This window comes from Diorhabda carinulata, chromosome 3, assembly GCF_026250575.1.
Source record: "Diorhabda carinulata isolate Delta chromosome 3, icDioCari1.1, whole genome shotgun sequence".
NCBI lineage: Eukaryota > Metazoa > Arthropoda > Insecta > Coleoptera > Chrysomelidae > Diorhabda > Diorhabda carinulata.
Window position 1 is genome coordinate 20,686,719 of NC_079462.1, and position 19,680 is coordinate 20,706,398.

The 19,680-nt window shown below is 31.2% G+C and overlaps 1 protein-coding gene across 2 annotated transcripts in view; it reads left to right on the forward strand.

Annotated features, from left to right (window-relative positions):
* LOC130891630 (polyamine-transporting ATPase 13A3-like) overlaps positions 1-19,680 on the forward strand; it is a 57,997-nt gene that overhangs the window by 31,615 nt on the left and 6,702 nt on the right. For both annotated transcript variants that reach the window (XM_057796473.1, XM_057796472.1), the window contains 12 exons: positions 2,066-2,289; positions 5,141-5,322; positions 8,480-8,626; positions 8,681-8,885; positions 10,317-10,551; positions 12,333-12,509; positions 12,813-12,940; positions 15,727-15,927; positions 16,006-16,191; positions 17,427-17,946; positions 18,138-18,491; positions 19,597-19,674. In XM_057796473.1, coding sequence (XP_057652456.1) covers positions 2,066-2,289; positions 5,141-5,322; positions 8,480-8,626; positions 8,681-8,885; positions 10,317-10,551; positions 12,333-12,509; positions 12,813-12,940; positions 15,727-15,927; positions 16,006-16,191; positions 17,427-17,946; positions 18,138-18,491; positions 19,597-19,674 — 2,637 coding nt within the window. The remainder of the gene's footprint in view (positions 1-2,065; positions 2,290-5,140; positions 5,323-8,479; positions 8,627-8,680; positions 8,886-10,316; positions 10,552-12,332; positions 12,510-12,812; positions 12,941-15,726; positions 15,928-16,005; positions 16,192-17,426; positions 17,947-18,137; positions 18,492-19,596; positions 19,675-19,680) is intronic.

Here is a 19,680-nt window from a genome sequence, read left to right on the forward strand (position 1 = left end):
CCAACAACTCTGGACGATCTGCGGAACCGTATCACTGCTGCCGTGCACTCAGTAACAGCAGCTGCACTTGTTCGTGTGTGGGATAAGTTTGGCTACCGTGCCGCAGCTGGAGGCCACATTCAACACTTGTAATAGGGGTCCATCATTTAGAATAACCCTGTATTATTGATTTGTTCGTCATTGCTAATCATGATTGGCTCGATGAGGCGTGAAGCCTATTTTTTCATTGGACTAGCGTAGCACACTGTCTTTTAAAATATGTATATTAAATTACTATTTTTTATACTAATGTAAAAACTTCCCTTTGCTGGATATTATATTTTTTTTCTTAATTTGAAAGAATAGAAGAAATATTAGAAGAATGGAAAGATCTTTCAAATTAAGTATCACAAATCCATATTTACAATTTGAAGATTAAGTGTGTTGGAGCTGTCAGCTGAAGGGGATTCAATCAAGAGGTGGCTGTCTCATATAGCAGGATGTGATTTGATAATTAGAAACGTGTCTCGAAATGTTATAGAAATATACGAGTGGAGTTATGAATTCATTTGATTTAATTTGACTGTTCCACACTGTAGAGTATGTAAATATTTTAAGAAAGAATAGTTTGCGAGTTTGTTTTGTTTGTTTAAGTTTAAGAGTTTGAGTATTTGGTAAAGTCAAAGAAATATAAATTTCTTTGTATATATACAACTCATTGTATTGTATTATACAGTTGAAAATCGTGAATCCGGACTTCTTAAACGCGGAATATCTAAAATCCGGACTGATTCATTCCTATCGTAATTTTTAGCTTCTGTATTTGACACTAGATGGTGACACCATATATAACGATAGCATGAAGAATATGTTTATAAAGTATTTAATCTTTTTATTATTATTATTCTATAAATGTGTTTTTTTCCAGTATTAAAATCGATTTTATTATATTTTATGCTGTTTACATTATGATGTAATACGATATGATTTCTCGTTAACGCGATAGATGGCCCCACCATAAATGCATTAAAATGTTCGTTAATGTGCATTAAAATCTAAAATCCGGAACCAATCATTTCTCAGCGATTCCCGATTTACGATGTTGTACTGTAATAAATATTCTCATTTGTATTTCCCATGTATCGAGAGAAATAACTGTTGCTTCTATCGCTCAAAATTTCCTGGCTCCACTCGTATTTTTGTTCAGATTATTCATACACTAATTGGTAACTGAACCTGCCGATTAGTGTTTATAGGTGATCGTTATAGTTGACATCACAGTGTCATCGTAACCAATAATTGGGCCTCTGGGGTTAGCGACATTTTTTTTCTATAAATATGGTAAAACCTATTCAATGATACTAATTATTGTTTTTTTTTTAATGACAGTATTGATTGATTCGCTAAGTAAACAATAAAGTTTCAACGATTTCAATTGGTGTTGCTATTTTTGAAAATTTCTCGAAATGAACTCTATTTTCTTATTCACAGAAAGAAATTCTGTTTATACACACGTTTAAAACATGTGCGTGACGAATTATTTTTAAACATTATCCATTTTTTTAACGTAATATTAGGAAGGTCTTGGATCAAGTAACCAAGCTAGCCCATTCATGAGGCCTAGTCGCTCCATTCGTAAACCTTTACAGAAGTAATCCAACGGTCTTAGGGAAAGTAACCAAGTAGGATATTTTATGACAACTAATTGTCCAATCCATATTCCCAGCGAAAACTGAAGGTCTCTGGCAAGTGACTAAGCTAATCATTTCACGAGACCTAATCGGCTCACTCAAACTTTTTCAAGAATAATCATAAGATTTTAGAACAAGTAACCCAGATGGCAATTTCGTGAAACCTACTCGTCCCATTCATTGGTCTTTATCAAAAAAAATCGAAGGCTTAGGTTCAAGTAACCTAGTTGGTCATTTTATGAGTCCTAGGCGTCTACAATTTTAAATATTTTCCTCCAAAATTATTGTATTTAAAATTTTCTCCAACCACCCATGTTGGAAATTCATGATAAAAATGTTTACACTGAATTTATTCTATTTTTAGAATTAAAATTGATAACTGTTATTATTTGCAGGTCCTAAGACAGATGAATTCAAAATGTACCTCAACAAGGGCCAAGACGATGAAATGCAATTCGTCTGCTATAAAAAATGCAAAATAAAGATGGCTTTAACATATCTATTTTGCATATTAACAGTTGGTGTTTTGAGGTTGTTTTTCCATTGGGTGCCGCATTTGTATTTAAAGGCTACTTGTACCAAGTGTAAGATAGAAGAAGCGGAAAAAATTCTCATTACAGTGAGTATAAATGCGACATAGATTTTATAATTATCTATTGAATACATTTTCCGAAGTATATTTGAAATTTTTAATTAAATTTGTCAAATTTGTTCTTGGGATTAAAATAAAACAAAATATCTAACCTTTCATGGCAAATAGGTACTTATTGGAAAAAATCGTATGAAACGGCAATGTAAGGGCTTTTGCTAGTCCAAACTTTTTATATTGAAAAATGTCTAATAAAAACACGTTTATAGTTTTTGAGGTCACGGAATCCCTTTAACGAAGTCGCGATTGCTGGAAATCAGTACTCCCAGTTTTATCAATAATTGGATTGATTGACCTACAGTTCGGTTTTTTAAATACGATTTATGAATTGTACGAAACGACAGTTCATCTTGATTATAAAAACTTATCGGATTTCATAGAAAAATATTTTTTTCCCGAGTTATCGGCCAATTAAGATTAGCTAACCTAATATACAGTAAATCTAACTTAACCAGAAAATGAATCCGTTTCTCGGTCTGTTAAACAACATCAACAAACAACTGCCGATTTAAATGTAAATAAAAGTTGAATAAATAGATATTTTTGATTTTTTTATTGTAGGTCTTTTCCCGCTTCACTCAAGCCCCCATATCGTATTATTATAAATTTAGTCCAAAAAAATTATGATCCTAAGATTGATCAAATTTACCAACACTGTATCAGATAACCATTTTTCTGATTTTTTTATCGCGCTCGAAAAACATTTTGTTTGAAAAATTCCAAACATAGTGGATAGACATTCCGAAAAGTATACGACCGTTTGAGTAATCAAAAATATAGCGTTTCCTATTATTTCCTAAAAATAGTATTCATCACTTTTGCAATATGAACGCAGCTTTGAATTGCGAACAAATCAAAAATATTTATCATGAAAAAAAATGCAAAAGCCTGATTACGTTTCATAACGTGATCACATATTTCACAATTTGTAGACACTACTTCGGCTTCCAAAGTTCAATAAATTCATTGCTCAATTGAAGTTGTTCAATAATTTGATAGCTAATCAGAAAATTGGCGAGCCGTTCAAATAATATGACGCCATCACTTACAATAACTCTTTAATAAAATTCAAATTTTTATTATTCATTGAGAATTATCATAATGACAATAACTGTGTTATTTTATCAATCACGCGACTGGGTCTACCATAATCGCGTGACTCGGCAATCAGTTTTGCGAAGAAATTTGTCATTCACACGATTTCAAATTTACGATTGGAAAACCCTTAAAAATATATACTAAAAAAGTTTCTTCAACTAAATAACTTTTATTCACAAACTCTGTGCTTTTGTTCCATAATACATGGCCCCAACTTTGATTGGGGTCCTGTAATCAGGATCAGGCTCGGGCCCCCCTCCCTTTATGTTCGCGTATTACTGCTATGGTATGTTTCAAAAATCAAATGGTGGAAGGGGAAGGTAGAGGGAGTGTGTGGGGCCCGAGCAGGCGTTGTATGCAAACATTGCAAACAGTAACTAACACATGGGTACCTAATTAAATACTAACTAATCTAAAATTTACATTAATTTAAGAAACTTTTGACATTGTCCTAATTATATATTTGAATTTCAATCTAAGATCCACGGTAAAATATTCTGCAATAAATTTAAAAATTGAATTAAAAGAGTGCTAACCCGAGCCCTGTGACCAAAGTTGCTTCAGCCCCACCTTTGTGGGGGCCATGCCATAAGACTGGAACAAACTTCAATGCTCTTGACTAACATTCCTCTATAATTAGAATGCCCATTATTCTTTACTCAAAATTTTGAATGAATGAACTTTAGATATATATCAATATACTATTTTTAGTGGATAGAAATCATTTTATTATTTTTTTGGCTATTTTCCACATGTGACGTTACGAATTATAAATAAATGGAGAATTGACATCAAATTCTAAAGCTATACTATTAATAAGTCGTTTCAAGGCAAACGGATTGCTTTCAAATCATACCCTTACGAATTTTTGGGAAAACATATAAGAACGTTTATTTTTAGAATCAAGAACGATCAAAATTATTTCTCCAACTACTTTTGTTAATCTTATTTACTTCAAACTATTTAAATACATGAGACAGATAACTTGGGTTGTAGGTCAGTGATGATTTTAATAGCTCATTCTATATTTAAACTATTTCATAAAAAGAAATAGATAATGGATCGAATTTAAAAGGAAATGCTATAACTCTCCCTCATGGACCCTGTAATGGACCTATGTTATGCAAATAATAAAATTTTTTGAAAATATCAATTTTCATGTGACAACTAGTGTTTCTACACATGTATAAAAAACATTTTTCTCATACCGTTCTGTAAAGTCGACTTTACAGTACTAATTTGAGTCCGGAAAATGGCACTTTAGGGTAAGAGTACTTTACAATACTCTTAAATTCTCCCTCGTATTTCTTACACCAGTAGCAAAACATCGCATATTCTTTTTCGTAACTTTTCAAAGACTTCATTGGGATAATTTGCCACAATGCTTCCGCACTTTTCTCAGCAATGTTATTTGAATTATAACCCATTCTTTTTTTTTATATTTTTTGTATTTTCAAAAATTCAATACGTCTGCCTTTGCTTACAATGTTACAATGTTAATTAAAAACCGAAAACAGTATGAAAAAAAAATAAATTACGATATACGTCCGTGAAGTTATTATTACGGTACTCGATTAGATATTCTTGACTCGGCTCCTTCGTCGCCTCGTCCATAAACATCTCGTACCGTACTAAATCACTTCACGGTCTTATAACGTGAATAACTATTATTCTTCTATAAATATTGAGAACTACTAGAAATACAACAAACGTTAATTTATAGGAAATATATAATAAAAACCACAAAGTCTACCACGTTCGTCTTCTACAAACGCTTACACCTGAAAGTGTAGCCAAAATGAAGCAGAAGAAGAGTTCACTAAATAATCTCCAAGAGGCTCCAGATTCTGTGATGCCAGTCTTATCAGTACATTTTGAGAATGGAATATTCAGAGAAATAGACAGGTAAATATTTAACTTTATAATTAACCCTTTGAGTACATTTGACTAGAGAGATTCGTCATCTGTTTACTTCGGCGAAGTTATAGTGGAATACTCTGACTCGTCATCTGAATTTGATTTTTACGGTACCCCAACCAGTTGGCGTTGACCTCAATCAATTGCCTGTCGTTGGTTTTTTTGATACGCTATTTAAGATGTCTGAATTAAAAAAATCATCTTGAGTCAATGAAAATGATAGTTCCAATGAAGTAGAATTAAAGCTATATGATAACAGTGATTACAGTGAATTAGAGAATGAAAATGATGAAAACAACAATGAATTGTGTCAATGACACTGACGATAGTGAAGTAATACCAGTACGTGGAAAACGTACGCGACTTTTATTGAGCGATAGTGAAACTTCTATCGAACATTTGCAAGAACAATGGATTTGGAAAGAAAATCTTGCTGATATAAAACAATTCCAAGAAATAGCTGGAATCATTGTTTTATTTGGTTGGTGATAATCCTACACCATTAAAAGTTCTAGACCAAGTTCTTACTGAATTTTTTTGGAAAATAATGGTAGAAGAAATTAATAGATATGCCAGTCATACAATTCCAAAGGAGGAGCAAATAAACGAAACCTAAAATGGTTTCCAGTAACTGCGGATGAAATGATATATTACATTATGTATTCTTAAGACTCAAGTAAAAAAAAATAAATTGAGTTCGTCAAAAAGAACTATTATAAATACTACAATTTTAGCAGCCACTATACCATGGGATAGGTTTTTTGATATCTCAAGATTTCTTCACTTTGCAGACAAAGAAAAGTTGAAATGAAAATAAAAATTATAGAACTAGAAAGATCAGAAATTTAGTTCATGAATCTCCTATAAAGTTCAAAGGACGTTTGAGTTATATTCAGTTCAATCCATCGAAACGAGCGCGATTTGGAATAAAAATCTATAAACTTTGCGAGTCTTCATCAAGTTATTGTATTTGTTTCAAAATTTATGTTGGCACAGATAAAATACCTGGAACTGATATAGCGGCGTCTGAAAGTGTGGTCCTAGAGTTGGACAACCAATTTTGAAAAAAAGCTACACACTGTACATGGACAATTGGTATTCGTCTCCACAATTATATTTAATATTATTGGAAAAAGATACAAATGTAGTTAGAACTGTACGAAATAACATAGTACACATGCCAAAAGAGCTTGCTTCCCTCAAACTAAAAAAAAGGAGAGGATGTTATCATGCCATTGTTTATTAGCACCAAGATGGAAAGATAGAAAGGATGTATATATGCTTCGTACAAAACATTCAAATATTGATTTAGTTTTGGTAAAACTATCAAACTATCATGTGTAGTCGAATATAATATAGGTATAGGAAGCGTTGATAAACAGAACCAATTGCTAGCCTGCTTTCCTGTTATGAGAAAATACGTGAAAGGTATCAAAAAAATTACGTTTTATATAATGGACATGGCTATTTTTAATTCACATGTCCTATATACTAAAGTTAAATATGGAACCAAAACCGACATAGTCCAATTTCGTTTAAAAATTGCTGAAGAATTATTTGCCTGGTCCTGCCAAATTATAATACCCGTGGGCGTCCTTCAAGTGGCGATGCACCACATCGTTTGTAAACGAAAAATTGGGCACCTTTTCCAAAGAATACGAGGATGTATTGATATCTAGTTAGCCTAGACCAGTTCCATGCATAAACAATATATTGCGTTACCATAGCAACGAACAATAACTTACTGTAGAAGTCTCAGTGTAAAGTAAACCGAATTGTTACTATGAATGAGACTTGGATACATTTCTACGATCCAGAAACAAAGCAACAGTCGATGCGATGGAATGGCGACACTCTGGTTCTGCAAGACCTAAGAAGTTTCGGGTCCAAAAATCTGCTGGAAAAGTTCTTGCTTCCGTTTTTTGGGATTGCCAAGGAGTAATCATTATTGATTTTTTGGATAAGGGTAGAAAAATAACTGGAGATTACTATTCGACATTACTAACCACTCTACAGGAAAAAATTAAAGAAACAAGACTCGGAAAGCTATCCAAAGGTATTTTGTTTTTGTAGGACAACGCTCCTGTACACAAATCTCATGTTGCCATGCAAAAAATTTGTGCTTTAGGGTTTGAATTAGTAGAACACCCTCCTTATTCACCAGATTTGGCTCCGTCCGACTATCATCTCTTTCCTCAACTGAAAAAAGTTTTAAAGGTCGTAAATGTTCTTCCAACGAGGAGGTAAAAAAAGCTATGGAGGTCTGGTTTGCAGAGCTAGAAGAAACATTTTTTTTAATGGTCTAGAGACGTTGCAGATTCGCTGTAATAAATGTATCAAATTAAGAGGAGAATATGTTCAGTAATAAAGTATTTTGACATTGAAATTTTGTTTGGTTCTATAGTAGGCTAAGAATTTTTCAGTATATCCTCATATTCCGGTAACATTAAAGAACCACCCTACAAAAGGGTGCCGTGTATTTTATAAAAATAAAATAAGAAACCACTTGACAGTGCCAGATACCCATTTACATTTACCGACAAGTTTTGAAAAATCCCACACAGTACAAAATTATTAGACTAAGTTCTTGTTTTTTATAAAAATTTCTATTTTTTCATTAATATTTTTATTTACGTTTTGTAATTAAAATATTCTTTCAAAAATATGTTTATATCACCAATATAAGTATATTCCAAATAAAATGTATTACTCTTACATATTAATCCATATAGCAACCAATTAAATAATAAATAAAAGTCTTAAAATAATTCAGTACTCAAAAGGTTAACAAAATAACACCTCTTTTATTTGTGGAAAATATTTCCAGTATTTAAAACAGTATTCATCAATAGATTTTCAACTAAGTGTGCTGCTATTTTATTCACAACTTCAAGAATCAATTTTGTTCCTTATGATTAATATTAGTCCTAAGAAAATAAATAAATATGTTTGTCTAATATCCTTGTTGAGCTACCATATTAAATATATTACCAGTTTCACTATCAATTTTAGATCATTATCATTTAATCAAGTAGTATACATATTTATTAAATAACTTCATCAAAAATCATCATCATTATTATGATGTTATGTATGGTATTACTACTTGATTTGTCTAATTATAATTATATAATTATAATTTCAGATTGATAATGTTTTCATGTAAAAAAGTAATTTACATTTGGGACAGCGAAAAACTAGAATTCATCAAACTATCTGGTCTAGAGCAAGGTGTTCCTACGGAAGCATTTCACAATTACAAAGCTTTAACTGCGGGGGAACAATTCATGAGGTAGTAATATATTGAATGTCTGATCAACTGATGTAATTAATGTCTTGGTTTTAGGTCAAAAGTCTACGGCTCGAATCTTATTGAAATTAAAGAACAATCTGTACTGACTCTAATATCTTTAGAAGTACTTACCCCGTTTTACATTTTCCAATTACTGAGTTTTATACTTTGGATGTGTGACGATTATTATTACTATGCAGCTTGTATAATGTTGATGACTAGTGCTGGTGTTGTCACTTCTGTCATGCAAACTAAAAAGGTGAGTGTAAAAAATTTGTTTGTTGTTTTAGATTTTATAAGTACAGAAGAATGATTTTTTTTACTTTTGCCATTATACAAATATCGTTTAATTTCATAATATGTATCTAACAATTATTATGGTTTTAAAATTAATTAACTGATCTAGACTAAAACCTCAACCTACCAAACCAACTGTTTAACGTCGTTGAACTTCGTCACAATTTATACAAACTGGAAATTTTTCCTTTTTCTCCTAATAATTGTATTTAACCGCAATTTTTTGAAACAGTATTAAAAACAAACATGTTAAAATGGTTTAATTTTAATTTCTTGCTATGAAATTGGCATAGTAAAAACTATATTTCACCAAGACAATGCATCGATTCACAAATCGATGGCATTGATGGTTAAATTGAACGAATTTCATTTCAAATTGCCTCCTCATCCACTTTATAGTCCATATCTGGCCCCCAATGACTACTGTCTATTCTCTGATCTCAAAAAAATGCTCGCCTGTAAGAAATTCAGCTTAAATGGAACAGCAATTGCTGGAACCAAAGCCTATTTTGAGGTAAAAGACAAATCCTTTTACAATCACGGCATCGAGAATTTAGTGAAGCTATTTTTGATGAAAAAATGTGTTTTTCTTAGTTAGTCGTTTGATTTATTGAGTGATGGTTTATATGAAATTAATTACTTAATTAGAAATTTGATGTACCTACTGATTAAAGTTTAGTTTATGCAGCCAAAATTGAAAATTGAACTAACAAATTAAATTACTAGTTAAAAGGCACAAGGTACTTGTATTTCCTGCAGAAAATTAATAGTAAATTCAAATTAAAATTAAACTAAGAGTTCGCCAACTTTCAACTTCTTAATTTAATTTCTTAATTTTGTGAGAAACATCTTTTGGTTCTTTTGTGATCAAAATATTATTCGCGTTATTGCACCAATTTCTGTGGTGTATTTCTATCTTCTGATATCTATTCTGAAATAAAAAAAAAAACAAAGTCCCTTAGATGATGAAACACCGATAGAGTGTCATGAGTTTTCCACATTTGTATGACAGAAAGGACCTATATAGGAAATTTCTATTGGTTTACCAGTAATTTATAATTATCTTTAATTTCCTGCACAAACCGACAAATTACCACCAAGAAAATTTAGTTTAATGTTAATTTTGGCTACATAAACCAAGCTTAAGTTAGTAATATAATGTGTAATAAATTGATTCTCTATTAAATATTTATTAAATGGCTGTAAAAAACGGCCATGACTGAAACACATGAAAAAATGGCTTTCCACACTTGTTAAACAAATAACTATTGTATTTTCTTTGGATTAACGTATCCAATTTTTTTTCTCTTTACAAAATATACTACTGGAAATTATATTTGTTGTAGTGACTAAATATTGCTCGGTATTCTTAACCATTCTTTTTTATTTATAGAATCAAAAGAATTTGAAATCTACTATACATAGCAGCGATGTTTGCACGGTAATGAGACGCCTCCCAAAGTCAGTGGATGAAGAAATACAAGATGATGAATATACTTCTGAAACAGTATCCTCAGAGCTTTTGGTACCTGGTGATATCATTGAAATACCTGCTCATGGTTGTATTATGCACTGTGATGCAGTCCTGTTAACTGGAAATTGTATTCTTAATGAGTCTATGTTGACAGGTAATAAATCTCATTCAGTTTTTTAAGAGAGGTGTTGGAAAAATAGGGTGAATTATTTGATTAAGAACAAAATTAAAATTTAATACAAAAATGAATTAATCTTGTAAAGTACTGGTAGTGGCTAGTAGTACATCTATACCATCATTGAGTCCATGACTGATAGCATTTCTGGAAAGTTTTCTTTTGATTCCAATGTAAGGATGACGCAAAAACTTTTATATTTTCTGGAAAATGCAGAGGTTACTTGATTCTAACTACGGGGTGTTGTTGAGTAGGTGTGGACAGACAGGAACACTTTTAAAAGAATCGCGAATCAAAAGCGACTGTTGCACGTTACATCATCATGGTGTAGAAGAAAGCTATTGGCTATTTTTTACAGTTGATCTCCTGTTTCCGGTATGCCCTTACAATCGAAGAAAAAATGACTACATTATTCGACATTGTCCGGACTTTTAAGGAAAGGCTTTTCATTGGCTCTGAGTTTTTGTCTCAGGATCATAATCATAGACCCAATTTTTTTTAAAATCTGGAATCTTTTAATTCTTTGAAAATTGAAAAATTATTGTCATTTTATTCCACGTACGAGATGTTAAGCTCTCCACAAAACTCTAAAATAGTAAATTCCCTCTTCGACTAAACATCAAAGGTCGTCATTAAATGACTTTTTCTATTTTTAAATTGTTTATACCTCTTGTTAACAGTCTTCAAAGTTACTGAATTATCAACATATTCAAACATTTTTTTCAACTCTAAACAAAACTCAATGTTACTGCATTGTTTAAGAACTATATTTTATGTTGGATACTGCAAACACGATTTCACTAAAGCAGATATAATAGTAGAATGACAAGCCAGAACGAATTTATGTAACATCTGCTTTAATGTCAACACATAAGGGTATAAGACCAAAAATAGAAACAGCATAATTCATTTCTGCTATAAAAATTCATTCACTCGTATTTTTTATCACACCTCAAGTATTTGGATCCATTTTTTGTTTATTTGAATATTGCTATTTATTTTTTAAAACCATGAATGGAAACTATAGTAGTACTCATTGAAAATCCAAAAGAAGAATTTGAAATAGAAAATTGACCAAGACGAGGGAATGTATTATCAGCACTGTTCATAATATTATATAAAATTATTTAGAATTGATATTTTTTGGAAGATTAAGTCCAGTGCAATAATGGGAATCAAAAGAGAGAAGATGATAAAATCGTTGATAAACCAGGACATTGCTATGATGCTAATAAGAGAAAACATTCTAAAATTTTACCCCAGGCAAAAAGTTTATGGTCTGGACTCATATATAAGAAAGAAAAAAATCCAGCTGAATATAATCTTAAAATAGAACAATAGCTAATATATACATGTATGTATAAGCTGTATATTTCCAAAATAATAGAAGCTGATCTTATGAATTCATTTATCAAAGTAAATCAGTCCAGATCATCTTTCATTTTTCTCATTTTTATAGATTCTGGTGTTTTGCATTTGTAGGAAATTTCTTCCAAACTTTCCTATATTCTATCACATACTCCCAGTTTTTTACATTCATCTTCTGAAGATATTTCACTTGCTCTTTCCTCCTTAAATATATTCGCCTCTTTGCTCTTGTATTTTGTGGTATACAATCGGTTATTCTTTTTAGTATCTACTTCTTTCTTAGTATCTACTTCAAAATACAATGTAGCTTTAATCAAGAATTTTGAAATGAAATTTGTGTATCTTAATGGAATCATTTGATATTTGAATTTACATTTTGTTTTGTTTTTAAGGGGAATCAGTACCTGTAACCAAAACTGCATTACCAAATGTCCCAGGTGTAGCGTATGATCCAAAAGAGCATGGTAGACATACACTATTTTGTGGTACTCATGTAATACAAACTAGATATTTCGGAAATGAAAAAGTTTTGGCAATTGTTGTACGAACAGGATTTTCAACTTCCAAAGGTAAATATTAAATATTGGAGTGTAGTATTTTTTATTAATACCACGCATCAAAAACTGTTATTCTGTTTTTAATGAACTATAAGGCAAGGCGGAAATTGGGACATGTATATCATGTGTGAGGTGATTCACTGTTACACATTCTGACGCTGGTTTCGGTAACTAAGTTATCTTGGTTAATGAAACTTGTATCAGACATGTCAGGGTTTGTGCTAGTGCTAGTGCTAGTTAAGTGTTATCACTTCACTTTTTATTAATTTGCAATTATGTTTTTATGTACATTTATCATATACACTATTGTTTTAGGAAGTCTAGTAAGAAGTATTTTGTATCCACCTCCAGTTGACTTCAGGTTTGAAAAAGATTCTTATAAATTTGTAGTTTTCTTAGGAATGTTAGCCTGTATTGGATTCTTTTATACAATTATCACAAAAGTAAGTAAAGATTAAGGATTATATATATATATATATATATATATATATATATATATATATATATATATATATATATATATATATATTCATCTAGCTTTCCACTTATATCTGAATTTTAACATTATCACATGCATTTGAGCCTCGAACATAGCATACTTTGACGTTTTGATGAACTGTCAGTGTACAGTGAACAGTAACTGAACGTTCAATTTCGAATTTATGTGATTATTAGTGTTACAAACTGCCAGATACTCATTCAAATTTAGAATATGCAAATATGAAATGCCTGATACTTATTAAAATTTAGAATATGCAAATATGGTGTTTGTTTATGGTTTCTGTAATGGAAATGCTACAGCTGCTGCTGAAGAATATCGTCAACGTTTTTCACACCACAGATATTCCGATAAAAACGTATTTATTAGAGTTTTTAACAAATTGTGCGAGACTGGTAAGCTTCCCAGTGCTAACATATCATCTGAACGCGCTACTCGACAAGGTTTGGTAGAAGTAAAAAATATTCTACATCTAGTAGAAGATGCAACTACTAGCTCACGCAGAATCGCCACTCAATTGGGAATTCCACAAAAAAGGGTGATAAACACAAACACAATGATCATTGTGTTGTATCGAGTATACTCTTTACGGATAACGTTTTCGGGAAACGTGTGGTGTGGTATGGTTGACAGTTATTTAATTGGCCCCTTCATTTTGGAGAATCGTCTCACAGGAGACAACTACCTAAATTATTTATAAAAAGAATTACAATGCCTATTAGAGGATGTTTCTGTAAATATTAGAATGCAGATGTACTATCAGCACAATGGAGCTCCTGCACATGTCGCTCTTCAGGTCAAGCAACATTTGGACCAACGTTTTCCAGGGCGTTGGATTGGTCGTGGAGCTCCCATTAATTGGCCTGCAAGATCTCCAGACCTCACACCACTAGATTTTTGTTTAAGGGGCTGGATGAGAAATGAAGTCTACAAAATAAAAGTGGACACACGGGATGCACTAATTAGACGAATTGAGAATACTGCAGCTCATATTATAGAAGAAAGAAATGAATTAATTGGGAGAACAACAAATGCTCTTTGTAGAGGAAGCAGAAAATGTTTAGAAGTCAATGGCAGTATTTTTGAACATTTATTGAAAGAACGCTATGATTAAGAAAATTTTTATGTCCTAAATTCCTCTTTCTCTCTCTCTTAGGTCTTGCATCACCTCTACATACTATATTTTCCTTGGTCTTCCTTTTTTTCTTCTTCCTCCTTGTTCTATGTCCATAATTTTTTGTTGATCTAAAATCTGACATTATTTGTATGTGACCCAGCAACTTTATTTTTTTGGATCTTTTTGCGAAGTGCTGCTTCTCCAAATAGATTCCTTATTTCATTATTTGTTCTCCTCTGCCATAATTCTCCTTTTTACATCTTAGTATCCTAAGTATTTTACTTTATCATATATCTAACTTCTCTTCCTCTGCTTTGTTAAGGATCCACATTTCGCCTCCGTAGCTCACTGTTGGTCTTATTATTGTTTTGTATAGATGTAGCTTCGCCTTTCTGGAGATTTTTTAGGATCTTATTATAACATTCAGTGCTCCCAACTGTTCAATTCCCCTCGTCATCTTCGAACTTGTTTTAAGTTCATTTCGTTTTCTTCGTTCAGTTGTATAGACGAACTTCTCATTGCTCTTTTCCTTTTTGATGTTGACATATCATGAACTTCAATTTATATTCGTAGAGTCGTAAATTCACTGTCTCTGCCAATTATATGAAGGCTATCCAGGTTTTCTTAAGCTTGTTTTCCTATGTTGAAAATGGATTGCTACATCGTCTGCGTATGCCAGTAGTTGCGTTGTCTTTGTTTTTAGTGTCCATGTTCTGTTCAAACCGATTTGACATACTATCTATTCTAATATTATATTGGACCGCGTAGTGGATAACGGATCTCCCTGCTTTAGTCCTATGTTGATCTGGAAATATTTTGATATTCTTTGGTTTGCCTTTACCTTCGTTTTTGTAGGTTCGAGTGTTATTTTTGTAAGACATAAGGTTTTTTGGAATACTATGATCCTCCCTGTATTACTGCACAAATGGTTTCTGTTCACAGTATCGTAAGCTTTTTGGAAATCTATGAAGATTGAGTAAATTGGCAAATCGTATTCATATCCCAATCTTTGAGTGTTTCTCAGAATGAAAATGTGATCTGTGACTGATCTTCCAGATCTAAACTCGCATTGGTAGTCCCCGAACAAGTTTTCTCCATATAATCTCAAACTTTTATATATGGCCTTAGTCAAAATTTTGAAGGTGTATCTAGTAGATATATACCTTTGTAGTTTCTGCATTCATTTATTTTTCCTTTCTTGTGTATTGGTACAATTATTTCCATTTTCCATATTTCTGGTTTTGTTTCTTGTTCCCATATACTACTTATTATATGATATATTCTCGACTTTAGTGCAGTTCTACCATACTTGATTATTTCTGGCTCTATTTCATCCTCTCCCGGGAATTTACCGGTTTTTAGCCCCTGTATTATTTGTAATATTTCCTCCTTTGTTGGTGTAGTAGTAGTAATGAGAAATATATTGGTTATATCACACAATTCTATTTGAGTGGACATTATAGAATTAGCCATAAATATATTTTCAAAGGATTAAGTCAGGGTAGTGAAACTCCCTTGTATATTCCACAGCTATGATTCATAAGTTGTTTAATAACTTGCAACTTCTAAAATTTTCTAAATATTATAAAAAAATTAAATGTTTGTATTTTAAGGCTTTACGGGGAGTTGATGCAAGAGATTACATACTTGAAGCATTTGATTTAGTTACCATTACAGTACCTCCAGCTTTACCAGCCGCAATGACTGTTGGTCGATATTATGCCCAAATAAGACTGAAAAAGAATAACATATTCTGTATTTCGCCGAGAAGTATTAATGTTTCAGGTTCCATCGACTGTATTTGTTTTGATAAGGCAAGTGGAATATTGTTATTTATTTAATAAAAGGACTAAACTTTTGAGTGTACGAATGAGCATTTTTTTCTGTTTTAGACTGGTACTCTTACTGAGGATGGTTTAGACTTACTATGTGTCGTGCCAATTGAAAACAAATACTTCAAACCTCGCGTCGAGAATGTTGAAACTCTTCCATATAACACTTTGCTATTCGGCTTAGTTTCTTGTCATTCTTTGACTATGATAGATAAACAAATTGTCGGAGATCCTCTCGATTTAAAGGTAACAAATCTAACTGTCCATTTTAAGTACATATTAACTTTTTTCTTGAATTTTATCTTATAATAATAAACTAATTCACATGTTAAGTTGTAATTATTTTTAGAATATTATCTTCCTTTTTTAAAATTCATCACATTACACCACTTCTTTAACTATCAATAATCCCAAATAAAAGTTTGTGATAAAAATAAAATTATCTATATTTATAATGTCTTTTGCAGTAATGTTTTTCTAAAAAGTATAAATATATTTCCTTAATAGGCGTTGTAGACCTAGTGCTGAATACTGGCACTTTATTTTCTCTTTGTATTATTTCTTTCCGCCTCCTCGTATGCCTTGTTTTTCTTTCCAATTAGTGACATTTTTGGCAATTGAGTTTCCCAAATTTTTTTTCTATCTTTACGTGACGTATTAATCAACTTTTCAAATGTTAAACACAAAACATCCCAACGATAAGATAAGAAAACTTTCTACATAACTAATTAAAAATAACTGAGATAAATAGATAAGACCATTAACGGGAACTAACTAGACTAGCCTCGCGAGTGGTGTCTAAAGTAAAATATTTCAATTTCTTATGTGTGTTTGCACAATACTACATAAAGAAAGTTAATAAAAAAATGAAAATGAAATAAGACATGTCCTTTCCCAAAATGGGCGCCAATTTTATAACCGTAACAAGCCGATTGGCATGTTACAAAGTTTTGTCTACATTGTATTTTTCTTAGAATTTTCCTTTCCCATCTTTCCATCTGTTCCCATGTGATCGAGAATCAATGCTTCAGAGACACATCTTTATGTGGATCTATTTATTGTGTTATATGATCTTCATTTTTCTTATCTTGGGGCGTTATGTTGAATAACATTAACATATTTAGTATTCGATAGTTTTTATTACCCAACCCTATTCTAGTTTGAATTTTTTGCTATTCATATTTGTCAACTATTATTTCTCCTAAATATATATATATATATATATATATATATATATATATATATATATATATATATATATATTATTTATTACAATTCCACTATGCTCTCTACTCTAAACATTAGACTAGATAGTACTGTGATATAGTCTAAGTCATCAGATTTTAATGAGTTATTTATTGGACAAATACTATTTATGTTTTTCTTTATATTGAAATTAGCTTATATCACATCTGTTAGATCATTCACTTGTATGTGAAATTATAAAAATACATTCTAATTTATTATTAATTTGGTTTCAGATGTTTGAAAGTACTAAATGGTCCATGGAAGAGCCCGAAGTTGCTGATAACAACAAATTTAACATGTTATTTCCCACAGTTTTAAAACCACCTAAAAATGGTCCAAATGTACAACAAAACCCCATTGGCGATCTCCAAATCGGTATAATACGCGAATTTCCGTTTTCTAGTAGTTCACAAAGAATGGGGGTGATAATGAGACGTCTAGATGGTACTTATTTTGAATATTATTGTAAAGGATCGCCAGAAATGGTTCTAAAATTTGTTAATCCAGATTCTGTACCTCCAAATTTCGACGATATTTTAGAAAGCTATACCCAGGAAGGTTACAGAGTTATAGCCATTGCCCATAAGGTGCTAAAGATGAGTTACATTAAGGTTCAGAAGGTACAAAGAGAGGTTATTGAAAAAGACTTGGATTTATTGGGTTTGATCGTATTAGAGAACAGATTAAAACCACTAACTACTCCTTGTATACAGGAACTGAATGATGCTAATATAAGAGTTATAATGGTCACTGGTAAGTAAAAACAATCCTTTCATATTTGCACTGGTTGAGTATCTACAGTCATATTCTATCTTTCAACTATTTTAATATAATAATCTATTCAAAAAGTAGTAATTTGATTGTAATATATTATGAAATTATTGTTTATTTATAACATGTTTTTGAAATTCAATTCTCTGATATTTAAATTTGATCTTTTTCAGGTGATAACATTTTAACTGCACTTAGCGTAGCTAAAGATTGTGAAATAGTTCCTCCAGGCCAAAGTATAATAACTATCAACTGCGACTCTAACCATCCACCTAATCTATTCTACACCCTAACTAGCACAAAAGTTAAGCTACCGACCGATCTAAGCACTTTATCCTATTCCACAAGCATTATGAGTTTGGATACCATGGAAAGTCAACTTCAAACTATCACAAATAGCACAGTAGTAACTGGATCTAAACGGCCTAGCGTTATGTTGAATAATTATAGATTTGCTATGACTGGAAAAGTTTGGAGCGTTATAAGAGAACATTATCCAGAATTGATACCGAGGATTTGTACGAGAGGTAAGTGTGAGTTTAATAAATAAGAAAAATATATCGCCTCGTTACTTCCCATTCATCATTTCAGTGAAAAGCTTAATAATTAACAAAATATTTTAGTAGTATATTAATAGAATTTAGAATTATTCAAACCATCAGGAAAAGCTTAGCTGTTTCTTACTTTTTCACTACTCTATACCAAACATATAAACATGAGTTTTTTTCCTTTCATGAATCACATCAACTTTTGTATTAAAATTATAAACATTTTTATATTACTATGTAATCAAGAACACAATAAAAATTATAAACCAAACCTACAAACCCCAGATGACTTGAAGTTGGTAATAATTTTTTTTATTTATTGTTTAGAGTTCTCTTTAGGTATGCTAGTATATATAAAAATTAAGTTTCTAGGAATGACATAAAAGTAGATAATTTTATGTTGGAAACGCCCCCGTGTTTGTGTTGTTTGTACCATTTCTACTGATTATAGGGGTTATTGGTTTGGAGAAGTTTTACGAATACCTTATTCGCTATTTGAAATGTTTACCAAATGGCTACTAGATTAAAAACAGTACTGAATTATGGTCTCAATATCTTATGTGCAATATTTCAAGTATTTCTGTATGTGATCTTTTATTGGAAGATACATATTCACGTTCTAAGTTAAGATAATCCTTTAATTATGTAATTATAAATAGAAACTTTAACAAACCACTTATTTATTAAAAGGCAAATAATGATCTCACTAAGAAAATAGGTATTTTTACAATATTTTTAAATGTCTTTATCATTAAAACTCAAGTATTTCCAAATTTATATATTTTTATTTACTTCTCAAAATTCCATATTTTCGTGATAAAATACTTTGAAAAAATATACAATTTTGAGATCTATTCCAAGCAAAAAAGATAAATAACGCCTTTTTTTACTAGCTCTGTCATAGTGGGTATGACCTACCCTAAAATTTAGCGTCATTACTAAAATTCTGTGAACTGTGAAGCATCTAAATTGATAATGTGGCCAAATCTTCAGTAAAAAACAAAACCGTTTTGCATTGAATACTTTTATCTAAGAGTTAGACATGAAAATATCAATTTTAAAATTATAAAATTTTCACTGACAGGTACAATATTCGCACGAATGGCTCCTGATCAAAAGCAACAGCTTGTTCAAGAGCTGCAAGTCTTAGGATATTGTGTAGGTAAGT